Source organism: Lepidochelys olivacea (assembly GCF_965140295.1).
Source record: "Lepidochelys olivacea isolate rLepOli2 genome assembly, chromosome: 1".
NCBI classification, from domain to species: Eukaryota; Metazoa; Chordata; order Testudines; family Cheloniidae; genus Lepidochelys; species Lepidochelys olivacea.
In genome coordinates, this window is record NC_140411.1 from 168467573 (window position 1) to 168480942 (window position 13370).

At 42.8% G+C, this 13370-nt stretch overlaps 1 protein-coding gene across 7 annotated transcripts in view; it reads left to right on the plus strand.

Moving 5' to 3' along the window:
* Positions 1-13370, plus strand: part of TIAM1 (TIAM Rac1 associated GEF 1) — a 276930-nt gene that overhangs the window by 234462 nt on the left and 29098 nt on the right. For all 7 annotated transcript variants that reach the window (XM_084620561.1, XM_084620566.1, XM_084620563.1 and 4 more), the window contains one exon: positions 10745-10848. In XM_084620561.1, the coding sequence (XP_084476687.1) occupies positions 10745-10848 (104 nt within the window). The remainder of the gene's footprint in view (positions 1-10744; positions 10849-13370) is intronic.

Here is a 13370-nt window from a genome sequence, read left to right on the forward strand (position 1 = left end):
GGACCTTGACAGTTTCCCTTTAATTTAATTTTTTTAAAACCAAACTCTTCTTTTGCATTGGGTAAAACAAACAACAGAGCGAAATCTCTCATAAACAGTCCTAAAAAGGACAGCTATTTTTGTGGTCATTGTTACCCTGCTTTGGCAAGGTACTTAAGCCCAACTTTTAAGCATCAGAGCAGTCCTGTTGATCTCAATGGGATTACTTGTGCTTAAAGTGAGGCACGTGCTTAACTACCTTGCTGCCCCTTTGCTGCTTTCTGGATTTGTCTTACTAATTCCTTCATAAAAAGTGAAGCCACTGTGCTGTTTTCATTAACAAGTTGTATATGCCTAGCCTGTCTCCAGTTATAGCAAAAGAGAACTTAGTACATTGTCCTTATAGAGCTCCATGAATAGCTAAATAAAGATTTACAGGATATGAAAAAAACAATGTAATGAACCAACAGTAAGGGGACAGTAACTGCAATGTATTTAAATAACTATTATAAGAACATTCAACAATACTGAGTTCAGTGGCAATGTATAACTACCAGCAGATAACCCTATGACAGCAGATATTGAGTTTGGCAGCCTAAGACTTTTGAAATACTCTATGCACATGCATTGTGTGACTGTTCATTAAGATGTAAGTAAATGGTTGCTGTCTGTATTGGGTAGGAGTGTTTATACTGCAGGAAGTAGATTAAAGAGGTGTCTTACTAGTAACAGGAAAAGAAGCACTGATATCTATAAAAGGCATGCTGTTCGTTGGCTTATGGTGAGAAATAACTGTGGGCTGCATTTCGCACTGCTTCTAATGGATAATTAATCATAGTGGACAAACAGGCTGCTCAAGCCAAACTCATTATATTCTACACATTTCCCTTTTTTTAAAATGGATATTTTAGGGGATTTAAAAGTTTTGTTAGATATTAGTAAAGGAGTTGGGAAGTAATAAAAGTTATTGGACTAAGCTGTAGAAATGAGACGCTCAGCAGAGATTTAATTTCTTAGAAACCAAACACTTCCACAAATGCATTTCATTATCATCTATCTTAACCCATTAAAGCCAGACCTTGTCAAGATGTAGATCTTAGATTTTTCAGCACAGTGGAGATAGGCCTCCATGGGAATCTCCCATATGGACCTCCTCTCTGCTATTTTTGAACATTTTAATTCAAAGGTCACTCAGTTCCGTACTGGTTTCTACAGGTTGGTGCAAGTTGGAGCCAAACCAGGAGGGTCATGTTTTCTGAATTTGGTTCAGGTATAACTCAGGATGGTGAAAATCTTGCAAGATCTTGCAGAATTTTTGCCGGTTGTGACTAAAAGCTTGACAGAAGCTGTCAAGGTTCCTCCCCCACTCTGAACTCTAGGGTACAGATGTGGGGACCTGCATGAAAAACCTCCTAAGCTTATCTTTACCAGCTTAGGTCAAAACTTCCCCAAGGTACAAAATATTACCCCCGTTATCCTTGGAATGGCCGCTACCACCACCAAACTAATACTGGTTACTGGGGAAGAGCTGTTTGGACGCGTCCTTCCCCCCAAAATACTTCCCAAAACCTTACACCCCACTTCCTGGACAAGGTTTGGTAAAAAGCCTCACCAATTTGCCTAGGTGACTACAGACCCAGACCCTTGGATCTTAAGAACAATGAACAATCCTCCCAACACTTGCACCCCCCCTTTCCTGGGAAATGTTGGATAAAAAGCCTCACCAATTTGCATAGGTGACCACAAACCCAAACCCTTGGATCTGAGAACAATGAAAAAGCATTCAGTGTTTTACAAGAAGACTTTTAATAAAAAAATAGAAGTAAATAGAAATAAAGAAATCCCCCCTGTAAAATCAGGATGGTATATCTTACAGGGTAATTAGATTCAAAAACATAGAGAACCCCTCTAGGCAAAACCTTAAGTTACAAAAAAGATACACAGACAGAAATAGTTATTCTATTCAGCACAATTCTTTTCTCAGCCATTTAAAGAAATCATAATCTAACACATACCTAGCTAGATTACTTACTAAAAGTTCTAAGACTCCATTCCTGTTCTGTCCCCGGCCAAGACGACTACAGACAGACACACAAAACCTTTGTTTCTCTCCCTCCTCCCAGCTTTTGAAAGTATCTTGTCTCCTCATTGGTCATTTTGGTCAGGTGCCAGCGAGGTTACCTTTAGCTTCTTAACCCTTTACAGGTGAGAGGAGCTTTCCCCTGGCCAGGAGGGATTTCAAAGGGGTTTACCCTTCCCTTTATATTTATGACACGCCCCCCAAATCTCAGCTAGGGTGAAACACTGGCTGGGATTTCTTCCTGGAGCTCTAGGAAAACAGAGTTAATAAGACACATGCATCTCTAAATATACTACCAAGTACATAAAGACTAACAATATTTTCCACATCTCAAGGACGATTTTAACCAGTTGATTCTGGGAAACTTTCACGGGAGAGTGCATCAGCCACTTTGTTAGAAGCTCCTGAGATGTGTTGGATGTCGAAATCAAAATCTTGGAGAGCTAAACTCCACCGAAGAAGTTTTCTGTTAGTTTCTTTGACGGTGTGAAGCCACTTTAGTGCAGCATGGTCGGTTTGCAGGTGGAAACGCCGTCCCCAAACATATGGGCGTAGCTTTTCCAGAGCGTAGACAATGGCATAACATTCTTTTTCAGTGACTGACCAGTTGCTTTCCCTCTCAGACAGTTTTTTGCTGAGAAACACTACAGGGTGGAATTCTTGATCAGGTCCTTTCTGCATTAAAACTGCTCCCACACCACGCTCGGATGCATCTGTGGTTACTAGGAACGGTTTGTCAAAGTCTGGGGCCCTTAGTACAGGGTCAGACATGAGTGTCGCTTTAAGCTTGTTAAAGGCCTTCTGACACTTTCCGGTCCACTGAACAGCATTTGGCTGTTTCTTTTGGGTTAGGTCTGTCAGTGGGGCAGCGATTTGGCTGTAGTGCGGTACAAATCGTCTGTAATAACCGGCCAAGCCTAAGAAGGATTGAACCTGTTTCTTTGACTTTGGGACAGGCCACTTTTGGATAGCATCCACTTTGGCCTGTAGGGGGCTGATAGTTCCTTGACCCACCTGGTGTCCAAGGTAAGTCACTCTGTTTAGGCCTATTTGACACTTCTTAGCCTTAACAGTTAGTCCTGCCTCCCTTATGCGCTCAAGGACTTTTTGTAGATGTTCCAGGTGGTCTGCCCAGGAATCCGAAAATATGGCCACATCGTCAAGGTAGGCGACTGCATATTCTCCTAATCCCGCTAGGAGACCATCTACAAGTCTTTGGAAAGTGGCGGGTGCATTTCGCAGCCCGAAAGGGAGTACATTAAATTCATACAGCCCGAGATGTGTGATGAAGGCTGACCTTTCCTTGGCAGATTCATCTAGCGGTACCTGCCAGTACCCCTTGGTTAAGTCCAAGGTAGAGATGAACTGGGCCCTTCCCAGTTTCTCTAATAGTTCATCTGTGCGTGGCATGGGATAGTTGTCTGGGCGAGTTACAGCATTTAGCTTACGGTAGTCCACGCAAAAACGTATTTCCCCATCTGGTTTGGGAACTAGAACCACTGGAGATGCCCATGCACTTTCAGAGGGGTGGATTACACCCATCTGTAACATATCCTGGATCTCCCGTTCTATAGCAGTTTTAGCTTGAGGAGACCCCCGGTAAGGTTGGACCCTAATTGGGTGAGCATTACCTGTGTCAATGGAGTGGTATGCCCGTTCAGTCAGTCCTGGGGTGGCTGAGAACGTTGGCGCGTAGCTAGTGCACAGCTCCTGGATCTGCTGTCGCTGCATACACCCAAGGGTCATGGAGAGGTTCACCTCTTCCACACCACCAGCACATTTCCCTTCGTAGTAGACACCTTCAGGCCACTCAGCGTCGTCTCCTCCCTGGGCTGTAAACTGACAAACCTTTAATTCTCTGGAATAAAAGGGCTTTAGAGAATTAATATGATACACCTTAGGCTTTCGGTTGGAGGTGGGGAATGCTATGAGATAATTAACAGCTCCCAGGCGCTCCTGGACCACGAATGGCCCTTCCCACGATGCTTCCATTTTATGGGCCTGGAGTGCCTTTAAGACCATGACCTGGTCTCCTACTTTGAAGGAACGCTCTCTGGCATGTTTATCATACCAGGCTTTTTGCTCTTTTTGAGCATCCTGTAAGTTTTCTCTAGCAAGGGCTAAAGAGGTTCGGAGGGTGTTTTGTAGGTTGGTTACAAAGTCCAGAATGTTAGTTCCTGGAGAAGGTGTAAATCCCTCCCATTGCTGCTTCACCAACTGCAATGGCCCCTTAACCTCACGGCCATATACAAGTTCAAATGGGGAAAACCCTAAACTGGGATGTGGTACAGCTCTGTAGGCAAAGAGCAACTGCTGCAATACTAGGTCCCAATCATTGGAGTGCTCATTTACGAATTTACGTATCATGGCCCCCAAAGTTCCATTAAACTTCTCCACCATGCCATTTGTTTGATGATGGTAAGGAGTGGCAACCAAGTGATTTACCCCATGAGCTTCCCAAAGGTTTTTCATAGTTCCTGCCAGGAAATTAGTCCCTGCATCTGTGAGGATGTCGGAGGGCCAACCTACCCTGGCAAAAATGTCTGCTAGTGCCTGGCACACACTTTTAGCCCTGGTGTTGCTTAGAGCTACTGCTTCCGGCCATCGGGTGGCAAAATCCATGAAAGTCAGTATGTACTGCTTTCCTCTGGGTGTCTTTTTCGGAAAAGGACCCAGAATATCCACAGCTACTCGCTGAAATGGAACTTCAATGATGGGGAGTGGCTGGAGAGGAGCTTTGACCTGGTCTTGGGGTTTTCCCACTCTTTGGCACACCTCACAAGACTGGACATAGGTAGAAACATCCTTGCCCATTCCCTCCCAGTGGAATGACCCCCCCAAACGGTCTTTGGTCCTGTTCACCCCAGCATGGCCACTAGGGTGATCATGGGCTAAGCTCAAGAGCTTGGCCCGGTATTTAGTTGGAACTACCAACTGTCTCTGAGGATGCCAGTCTTCCTGGTGTCCCCCAGAAAGAGTTTCCTTGTATAAAAGTCCTCTTTCTACAACAAACCTGGATCGATTAGAAGAGCTGAGAGGCGGTGGGTTGCTCCGTGCCGCCGTCCAAGCTCTCTGGAGGCTTTCATCTGCTTCTTGTTCGGTCTGGAACTGTTCCCTTGATGCTGGAGACATCAGTTCCTCATGGGATTGTGGACCTAGGCTTGGTCCCTCTGGAAGCGATATAGGGGATGGAGCTGTTTCTGTTGACTGTGAACCGCTCTCCGCTGGTGCACTATGTTGGGATTCAGGCTCCGGCTGAGCCTCTTGTGTAGGGTTATCGGCTGCTGCCAGTTCAGGTTCGGTGGGGCCCTCTGGTGTTGAGGTTGCAAGTACTGGATTCAGTGCTGACACGGGGTCTGGTGTTGATTGTTCGGCTGGTTCCGGTTCTGGGACTGGTTCCGTCTGGGTCTCTGGGACTGGATCCACTACTGCTGTTGCAGACATTGGCCTGGGGTCCAGGTCCATCACCTCTGACTGGGTCCTGATAGAAGTTTCCGGAACAGAGCTAGGCCTCACGGCTTGTTTAGCCTGGTTGCGGGTGACCATTCCCACCCTCTTGGCCTGCTTCACATGATTGGCCAAGTCTTCCCCCAACAGCATGGGGATGGGATAATCATCATAGACTGCAAAAGTCCACATTCCTGACCAGCCCTTGTACTGGACAGGCAACTTGGCTGTAGGCAAATTGAAAGAGTTGGACTTGAAGGGTTGAATCGTCACTTGGATCTCTGGGTTGATTAAATTGGGGTCCACTAAGGAAGCATGGATAGCTGACACTTGTGCTCCGGTGTCCCTCCACGCGGTGACCTTCTTCCCGCCCACACTCACAGTTTCCCTCCGCTCCAAGGGTATCTGGGAGGTATCTGGGCCTGTGGACCTCTGGTGTGATTCCGGTGCAATGAACTGTAATCTGTTGGGGTTCTTGGGGCAGTTGGCCTTTACATGCCCCAGCTCGTTACACTTAAAACATCGTCCAGCTGACGGGTCACTGGGGCGAGGAGGGTTGCTGGAGAACGGGGTGGTGGGACGATAAGGGGTCTGGAGGGTTCTTTGGGAGGTAGGTGGGGCTTTGGGCGGCCCCCGGTAATAGGGTGTGGTCTGGGGTGGTCCCTTCTGGTCTCCGCTCCAACTGCGACCAGTTTTCTTCTTCTCTGCCACCTCCACCCATCTGGCTCCAATCTCTCCTGCCTCAATTACAGTTTTGGGTTTCCCATCTAGGATGTATCTTTCTATTTCCTCAGGAACACCCTCTAAGAATTGTTCCATTTGCATTAGGAAGGGCAAATTTACTGGAGATTCAACACTTGCTCCTGATATCCAGGCATCCCAATGTTTTACAATGTGGTAGGCATGTCGGGTAAATGACATGTCTGGTTTCCACCTTAGGGCTCTGAACCTCCGACGAGACTGCTCGGGTGTTATCCCCATTCTGACTCTCGCCCTGGATTTAAACAGTTCATACTTGTTCATGTGTTCTTTAGGCATTTCAGCTGCCACCTCAGCTAAGGGTCCACTGAGCTGCGGCCTCAGCTCTACCATGTATTGGTCAGTAGAGATGTTGTACCCAAGGCAGGCCCTTTCGAAGTTTTCTAAGAAGGCCTCAGTATCATCACCTGCCTTGTAGGTGGGGAACCTTCTGGGATGGGAAGTGGTACCTGGAGAAGGATTGCTAGGGTTTGTTGGTATATTCTGCTGGGCCTTTATCCTCTCCATCTCCTCCACATGCTTCCTCTCTTTTTCCTTCTCCTCCTCCTTCAGCCGCATGAGTTCTATCTGTCTTTCATGTTCCCTTTGTTTTTCCTCAGCCTGAAATTTGGCTAATTCCAGCTGTAGTCGAGCTGAGGATTTGGCCATTCTAACCTCTCTGTTTTTAACTAACTTTACACCCGAGGTTTAGAAATAAACAAACAAAACTTGGCTGTAAAATTTTGCTGTGCTGGAATAGAATACCTATTCTCTGATAGTGATTGTCAGCCTACAGAAAAAGACAATTCCCTTGTCTCTGCTCTGGGCCCAAATTAAAGCAAAAAACCTCCAACTACTTGGAAACCTGCTTACCCAGCCCAAGGAAGAAAAAAAATTTCTTTTCAAACCTGTGCTCCTTGTAAAACAAAAAAAAAATCAAAATCCTAAAAAAAACCCTGCCACTTTTGTCTCCAGGCAAATGGGTAGAGCACACACCCCCTATTTACTTTTAGGAAGAAAAGAAAAAAGAAAAAAAAAAAAAAACCTCTGGGTTGGAAGACTGTGAATTTCCCTGCAGGAGTTAAGTACCCTGCCTCTAGGCAAAGAAAACCTGCAATTCACAAGATAATCCCCTTTTGTCTCTGCTTGGCCACAAAGCAGAGAGAAACCAAGCTGCTTTCAGTTTCAAAGCTGCTTTCTGGACTTCCTAAAAATTCCTTTTTAAAATCTGTATTTCTAGTTCAAAAAATCTCAACTGGATCTCAAAATGATTTCAGGTTAATCCCACCACTGTGCCACCATGTCAAGGTTCCTCCCCCACTCTGAACTCTAGGGTACAGATGTGGGGACCTGCATGAAAAACCTCCTAAGCTTATCTTTACCAGCTTAGGTCAAAACTTCCCCAAGGTACAAAATATTACCCCCGTTATCCTTGGAATGGCCGCTACCACCACCAAACTAATACTGGTTACTGGGGAAGAGCTGTTTGGACGCGTCCTTCCCCCCAAAATACTTCCCAAAACCTTACACCCCACTTCCTGGACAAGGTTTGGTAAAAAGCCTCACCAATTTGCCTAGGTGACTACAGACCCAGACCCTTGGATCTTAAGAACAATGAACAATCCTCCCAACACTTGCACCCCCCCTTTCCTGGGAAATGTTGGATAAAAAGCCTCACCAATTTGCATAGGTGACCACAAACCCAAACCCTTGGATCTGAGAACAATGAAAAAGCATTCAGTGTTTTACAAGAAGACTTTTAATAAAAAAATAGAAGTAAATAGAAATAAAGAAATCCCCCCTGTAAAATCAGGATGGTATATCTTACAGGGTAATTAGATTCAAAAACATAGAGAACCCCTCTAGGCAAAACCTTAAGTTACAAAAAAGATACACAGACAGAAATAGTTATTCTATTCAGCACAATTCTTTTCTCAGCCATTTAAAGAAATCATAATCTAACACATACCTAGCTAGATTACTTACTAAAAGTTCTAAGACTCCATTCCTGTTCTGTCCCCGGCCAAGACGACTACAGACAGACACACAAAACCTTTGTTTCTCTCCCTCCTCCCAGCTTTTGAAAGTATCTTGTCTCCTCATTGGTCATTTTGGTCAGGTGCCAGCGAGGTTACCTTTAGCTTCTTAACCCTTTACAGGTGAGAGGAGCTTTCCCCTGGCCAGGAGGGATTTCAAAGGGGTTTACCCTTCCCTTTATATTTATGACAGAAGCTTTGATGAGATTTTGGCACTCTTGAACCCAGGCCCAAAGTCAAGTATGAATTGTCTTCAAATGAGAACTAGAAAGCCTGCCCTAACATGCCTTCTTGGCCCAACTTTAATTTTTAGCAAAACACTCATAGTAGCAACTGCACTAACTTTTAACTTTCTGTGAACTTCAGAATTGAATTTTCTGATATGTCTAGTAAATTTCTTAAAATACATCTCTATTTCCAGATAGCATAATGAATTCCACTTCAGTGCACCCACAGAACAAAGAAATAGACTTGATGGGGCGATTTTGAGCACACTAATCACTACAATGGCTTGCCATTCACTCTGAATCAGAACACCCGAACAGTCACCCATAAACTTATCACTCAAACCCCCACTGAATACAGCTGTGAAATATCCACAGCATAAATCTGTTTTGTAATCAGTGTGTGCTTTCTGTTTTCTTATTTACAACATCACAGCTACAGTAGTGCCAATACTGGTCTAGGCTGAAAACATTACCAAAATTTTAACTTTTATACAGAAGAAAACTGTGACCTACATAAATAGAAACATTTTACAGAAAATACCTACTAATTTAAGAGAGCTGCTCATATCCCCTTTGAGATCAAAGAAATAGATAATAGGTTTTTCCAGCATGTTGCATATAACTAGAGCATAATTTTTTGTTGGACTGCTGAAAAGTTAAAAGTGGATTACTAATGCCACACACACACACAAAAGGTAACATGGGATATTCACAATGTTTTTTTTTCCCGTTGATATTCTTTGTTGTTGTTTCATTGCTTATTGATAGATTATTCTTTAGGTAACTTATATAATGTAAAAACCCATATGCTATAAAGAACAATCCAGACTATATATAAATAGTAGCCCCAATTCATGCAGGTGGATTCTTGCATCTGTGTGGCGCACTGCTGATGTTAAATGGGGCTTCGTGCAAGCAACACGGGTCTGTCCATGTTAATCTGATTTGCAGGATTGTGACAACCTTGAATGAACTTGTAGTTATGAGTTAATGGGAAAAAAAGTTAAAATCTAGACACAAATACTCAGCTTCTCTGGACTGCCTGTTTAGTTTGGCACAAAATTCCAGTGCAGCAGCACTCAAATTAACTTGGGATTAGGGAAGATTTTCCTGTCTCTGGTGCTGTTCATTCCCTCGCTGAATACTGTTAAATTATTTCTGTTAGGGATAGTTTTTATCCCAGGCTCATAATGGTGCTTCTGAAAAGCAAATGAGTTACCTTTAGATTTATGTGAGATCCATGAATGCCATATATGAATAATTTTCTTAAGGAGGAAACTTCTGATAGACCTCCATTCTCCCCTCCAGTTAGAACACCGTAACTGTTCATTCCCCTGTTAGATAGCTAGAAAGCTAACTTACGTAAAATTTGGCTTTCCAAGAGGCATAAGACAAGTTTACTTAAATTTCTACTCACAGCTACATGAGTCAAAGGCCCTGCTCCTGCACACATTGCTTTAAGTACATGAAGTAGTCCTTCAGTGGGACTACGCATGTGCTTAAGTGTTCAGGGTCTTGGGCAGTACCTTTAAAGGAATCTTTATGGGCTGTTGTATCAAAAAAGTAGTTCTAAGACTGCCAAGATATAGATTAATGCAGTTACTTTAGTATATTTCATACAGAAAGCTGCAATTGTCAATTAATAGCAAAACTTAAAAAAATCCCTGTAAAAAGTATTTTTGATTCTAACATTAAAAGAGAAACTTAATGTAAAACTATAAATTGTAATTTATTTAAATCTTCCAATGTAAGGCTGTGTGGAGGAAATATTAATTAAGGCCTTGATCCTGCAAGACTTACTCAACTTTACACACAAGTAGTTACAATGAGCTCAGCGGAATTGCTCAAGTAGAAAGTTAAGCACAGGCCTTTGTAGGGTTGGAGCTTTATAAAACCTAATCTCAACATAGAGCTTGGCTTTAACTGTGCATCAATTTTTGTGGCCTCTAACTTCAATCAGGCCCATAACATTATGTGATTAGTGTTTATCGTTTAATCAAATTTCATATGTGGCCATGAAACCTTTGTGCTCAAATCCCTGTTAGGCCCTGCTCCTGCAGTGAGCTGAATGCTGGTAGGCCCCTGGGCATCCAAGGAACCACTGGTACAGATGCCTGCCAAGCTCATTGCAGGATGAGAACCTGATTGTTCATGAAAACTCATTATTCACTGCTCTAAACTTTTCAAATTTTGTGTAACCTACTATTTTGTTTCCACATACATGTCAATTTTGACAGGGCACATGCTTTGCAGTGAACAAGACACCTGTGCTGAGGCAGCTCCAGAAGAAGCAGAAGTGCCTGATTTGGAGTCCTCTGATGAGACGGATGGGATGAGCAAGGTGAGAGATTTTCATTTTCACATTACAAAGACCTAAAGTGCAGTAGAGTCACAGCTGACGTGCTGACTTCACAGCTGTGCATGATTAGAGCATCTTCCTTAAGAAAATGTTGATCTTACTTTTAAGGTGTTTACAAGTGATACAGAGTGTAACAAATTATAGCCTGGATTACAGCACATCAACACTTGTGGAGTAAGAGCTGTGTTCTGGATCCATGGGGGGTAAAGTGTAGACCTGGTTCTGATCTTCTGTGGTGTGTGATAATGCTTTCACATATTAAAATATAGCTACTCTGTCACTTCCTCCCCTTGGGCAGGTGAGCTGAATGTATTTCCAGATTGATTTATCACATTTTCCTCTCCTGTCCTCTTAAGTAATTTCCAAGGTGTGAAGCACCAAAATTATATTATTGCCTTAAATCAATAGTATAGTTTACATGTTAGCCGCTTAAATGCAAAACTAATTACAGCCAATCTACCTTTGATTAAAGCAGAACTCTCCAGATGAAGTGAGCTGTAGCTCACGAAAGCTTATGCTCAAATTAAATTGGTTAGTCTCTAAGGTGCCACAAGTACTCCTTTTCTTTTTGTGAATACAGACTAACAGGGCTGCTACTCTGAAATCTCCAATTATAGTTAACAGGCTGCACAAATAGATTGCTAATTGCTGTCTATTAAGGGATGAGTTCTGGCATAGTTTGGTAGTTTGTTCTAGCTGTGGTAATAGTGAATACTGCACAAAATGATCTGTGGAGATTAGTGTTCTCTGAAGCTGAATCAAGTACGTATGGTAAGATTACTTTAAAAGGGCTGGCTGTTTGTTATATTTTAAGCACTTGCTGCATAATTGATGCTGTGTTAGTAACCCCAGCTTCATGGAATTCACTGAGCAGTGAGTATAGACTATGTAGGACTGATCTCATTGATTCTCTGTGTCTCCTCCACCCCCCTCCACCCTCGCGCGCCTGTGTGTGTGTGGTTTCCCATCATTTTGTTTTAGCTGAAAATGTGTCTTGGTGAGTCATAAACCAATCCTCAAATACCACTATTAGATTATCATAGCTGAAAGGACGGAAAAAGTCCCTGGCCTCTTGTTTCCTGATCCCTTATGTCATACTAGCTTGTAGCCTTTCCTTTGATAGACAGGAGAAAGCATTCCCATGCATGAAACATACAGAGAACTTGTATGTAAAGAAGAAGATTATCTTAAACTGCGTCTCTAGATTTTCCTAGGGAATCATTTTATAGTAAGTATAAAATTATATTTTTCAAAAGTGGGGGAAGTACTAGTGTGTGGTTTTTTTGTTTTTTTTTTCTGTTTAAGTGTGGATACCTGCATGATTTGTAATGAGGTCTGAAATGAATGTTTCTTTGCAGAAAAACAGTCCAAGTATTAACAGTATCTATTGCTAACTTGGCTATGGATACTCTTGCTGTGGTTGGATTTTCTGTAGCTTTTAAATGTTTTATGTATGAGCTATGTAAGAGGCTGCGATGTTCCATTTCACACTTTGCTTACATGAACCATCAGCTGCCTAAAGCAAGGTATATGAATTCTATGATCAGCCCTGTGCTTTGGCTGTGCTAAGGAACTGTGTTTTAGTAGTTATTACACTTATGATAAGAGAGTAAGAACTGTAACTAACCTGTAAACTTAATGAGTCCACACTTCTAATGCAGTGGAAATTTAATTTTCTGTAAATGAAACATTATCACCTGGTTTGCATTTTCTAATATTTGGAAATGTGTATCTTTGAAGGAGCCTCTTACTATACATAAGTTATGTGATGCATGGGGGAGAAATTTTGAGTTCGGTGTCTTTGGTTTTTTTCCCCTTAAACTTTTGATTCAAGACCCTTTTAAAAAAAAAAAAGGGGGGGGGGGGCAGGAAGGGAGGGGTGGGGAGGGGAGGGGTGTGTGTGTGTGTTTCAATACAGAATATTCTTCCAGTGACAACCAAATATATCTTTTAACTTGATAACTCTGCTTTCTCTGTTTATACATAGAACTCTGTATTCTTTAATTCTCCTGTGCTCTTGAATTTCAACAAAACTTAAAAATAGTTCTGTTAAAGCCAGAGAGAATGCTAGTAAATGTGCAGCTTCTGAAGAAGCAGCACTGGAAAGGGGGGCTCTGACTTTTGTTCCTAATTCCTTTTATAGTTTTGCTTCGCTTTAAAATATCTTCTGTATCACTGGTCATTTGATTATCTGACGGTAGTGTCTGTTAATCTCCTCTGAAGGTACCCTCAGCACACGTTGTCCTCCTAAAATCCCCTAGAAGTCATTTGCAGGGTAAGGCAAAAAAGGTGCCTTCTCCATGGTATTGCCACCTCCTTCCAACCCTACTGAGATTATGAATCATGCTTATGTCATCAGCCTTAACTTGCAATGGCTGTCTCTACACAGTGAAATGCACCTGGAGGAAGTGGGGAAAAGAGTTTGAAGGCAGTGGTCAATGGAGATGCTATATGAGCGTGGCTACTATGAGAGTTGACTGATAGATCTGGTGTTTTTAACACCT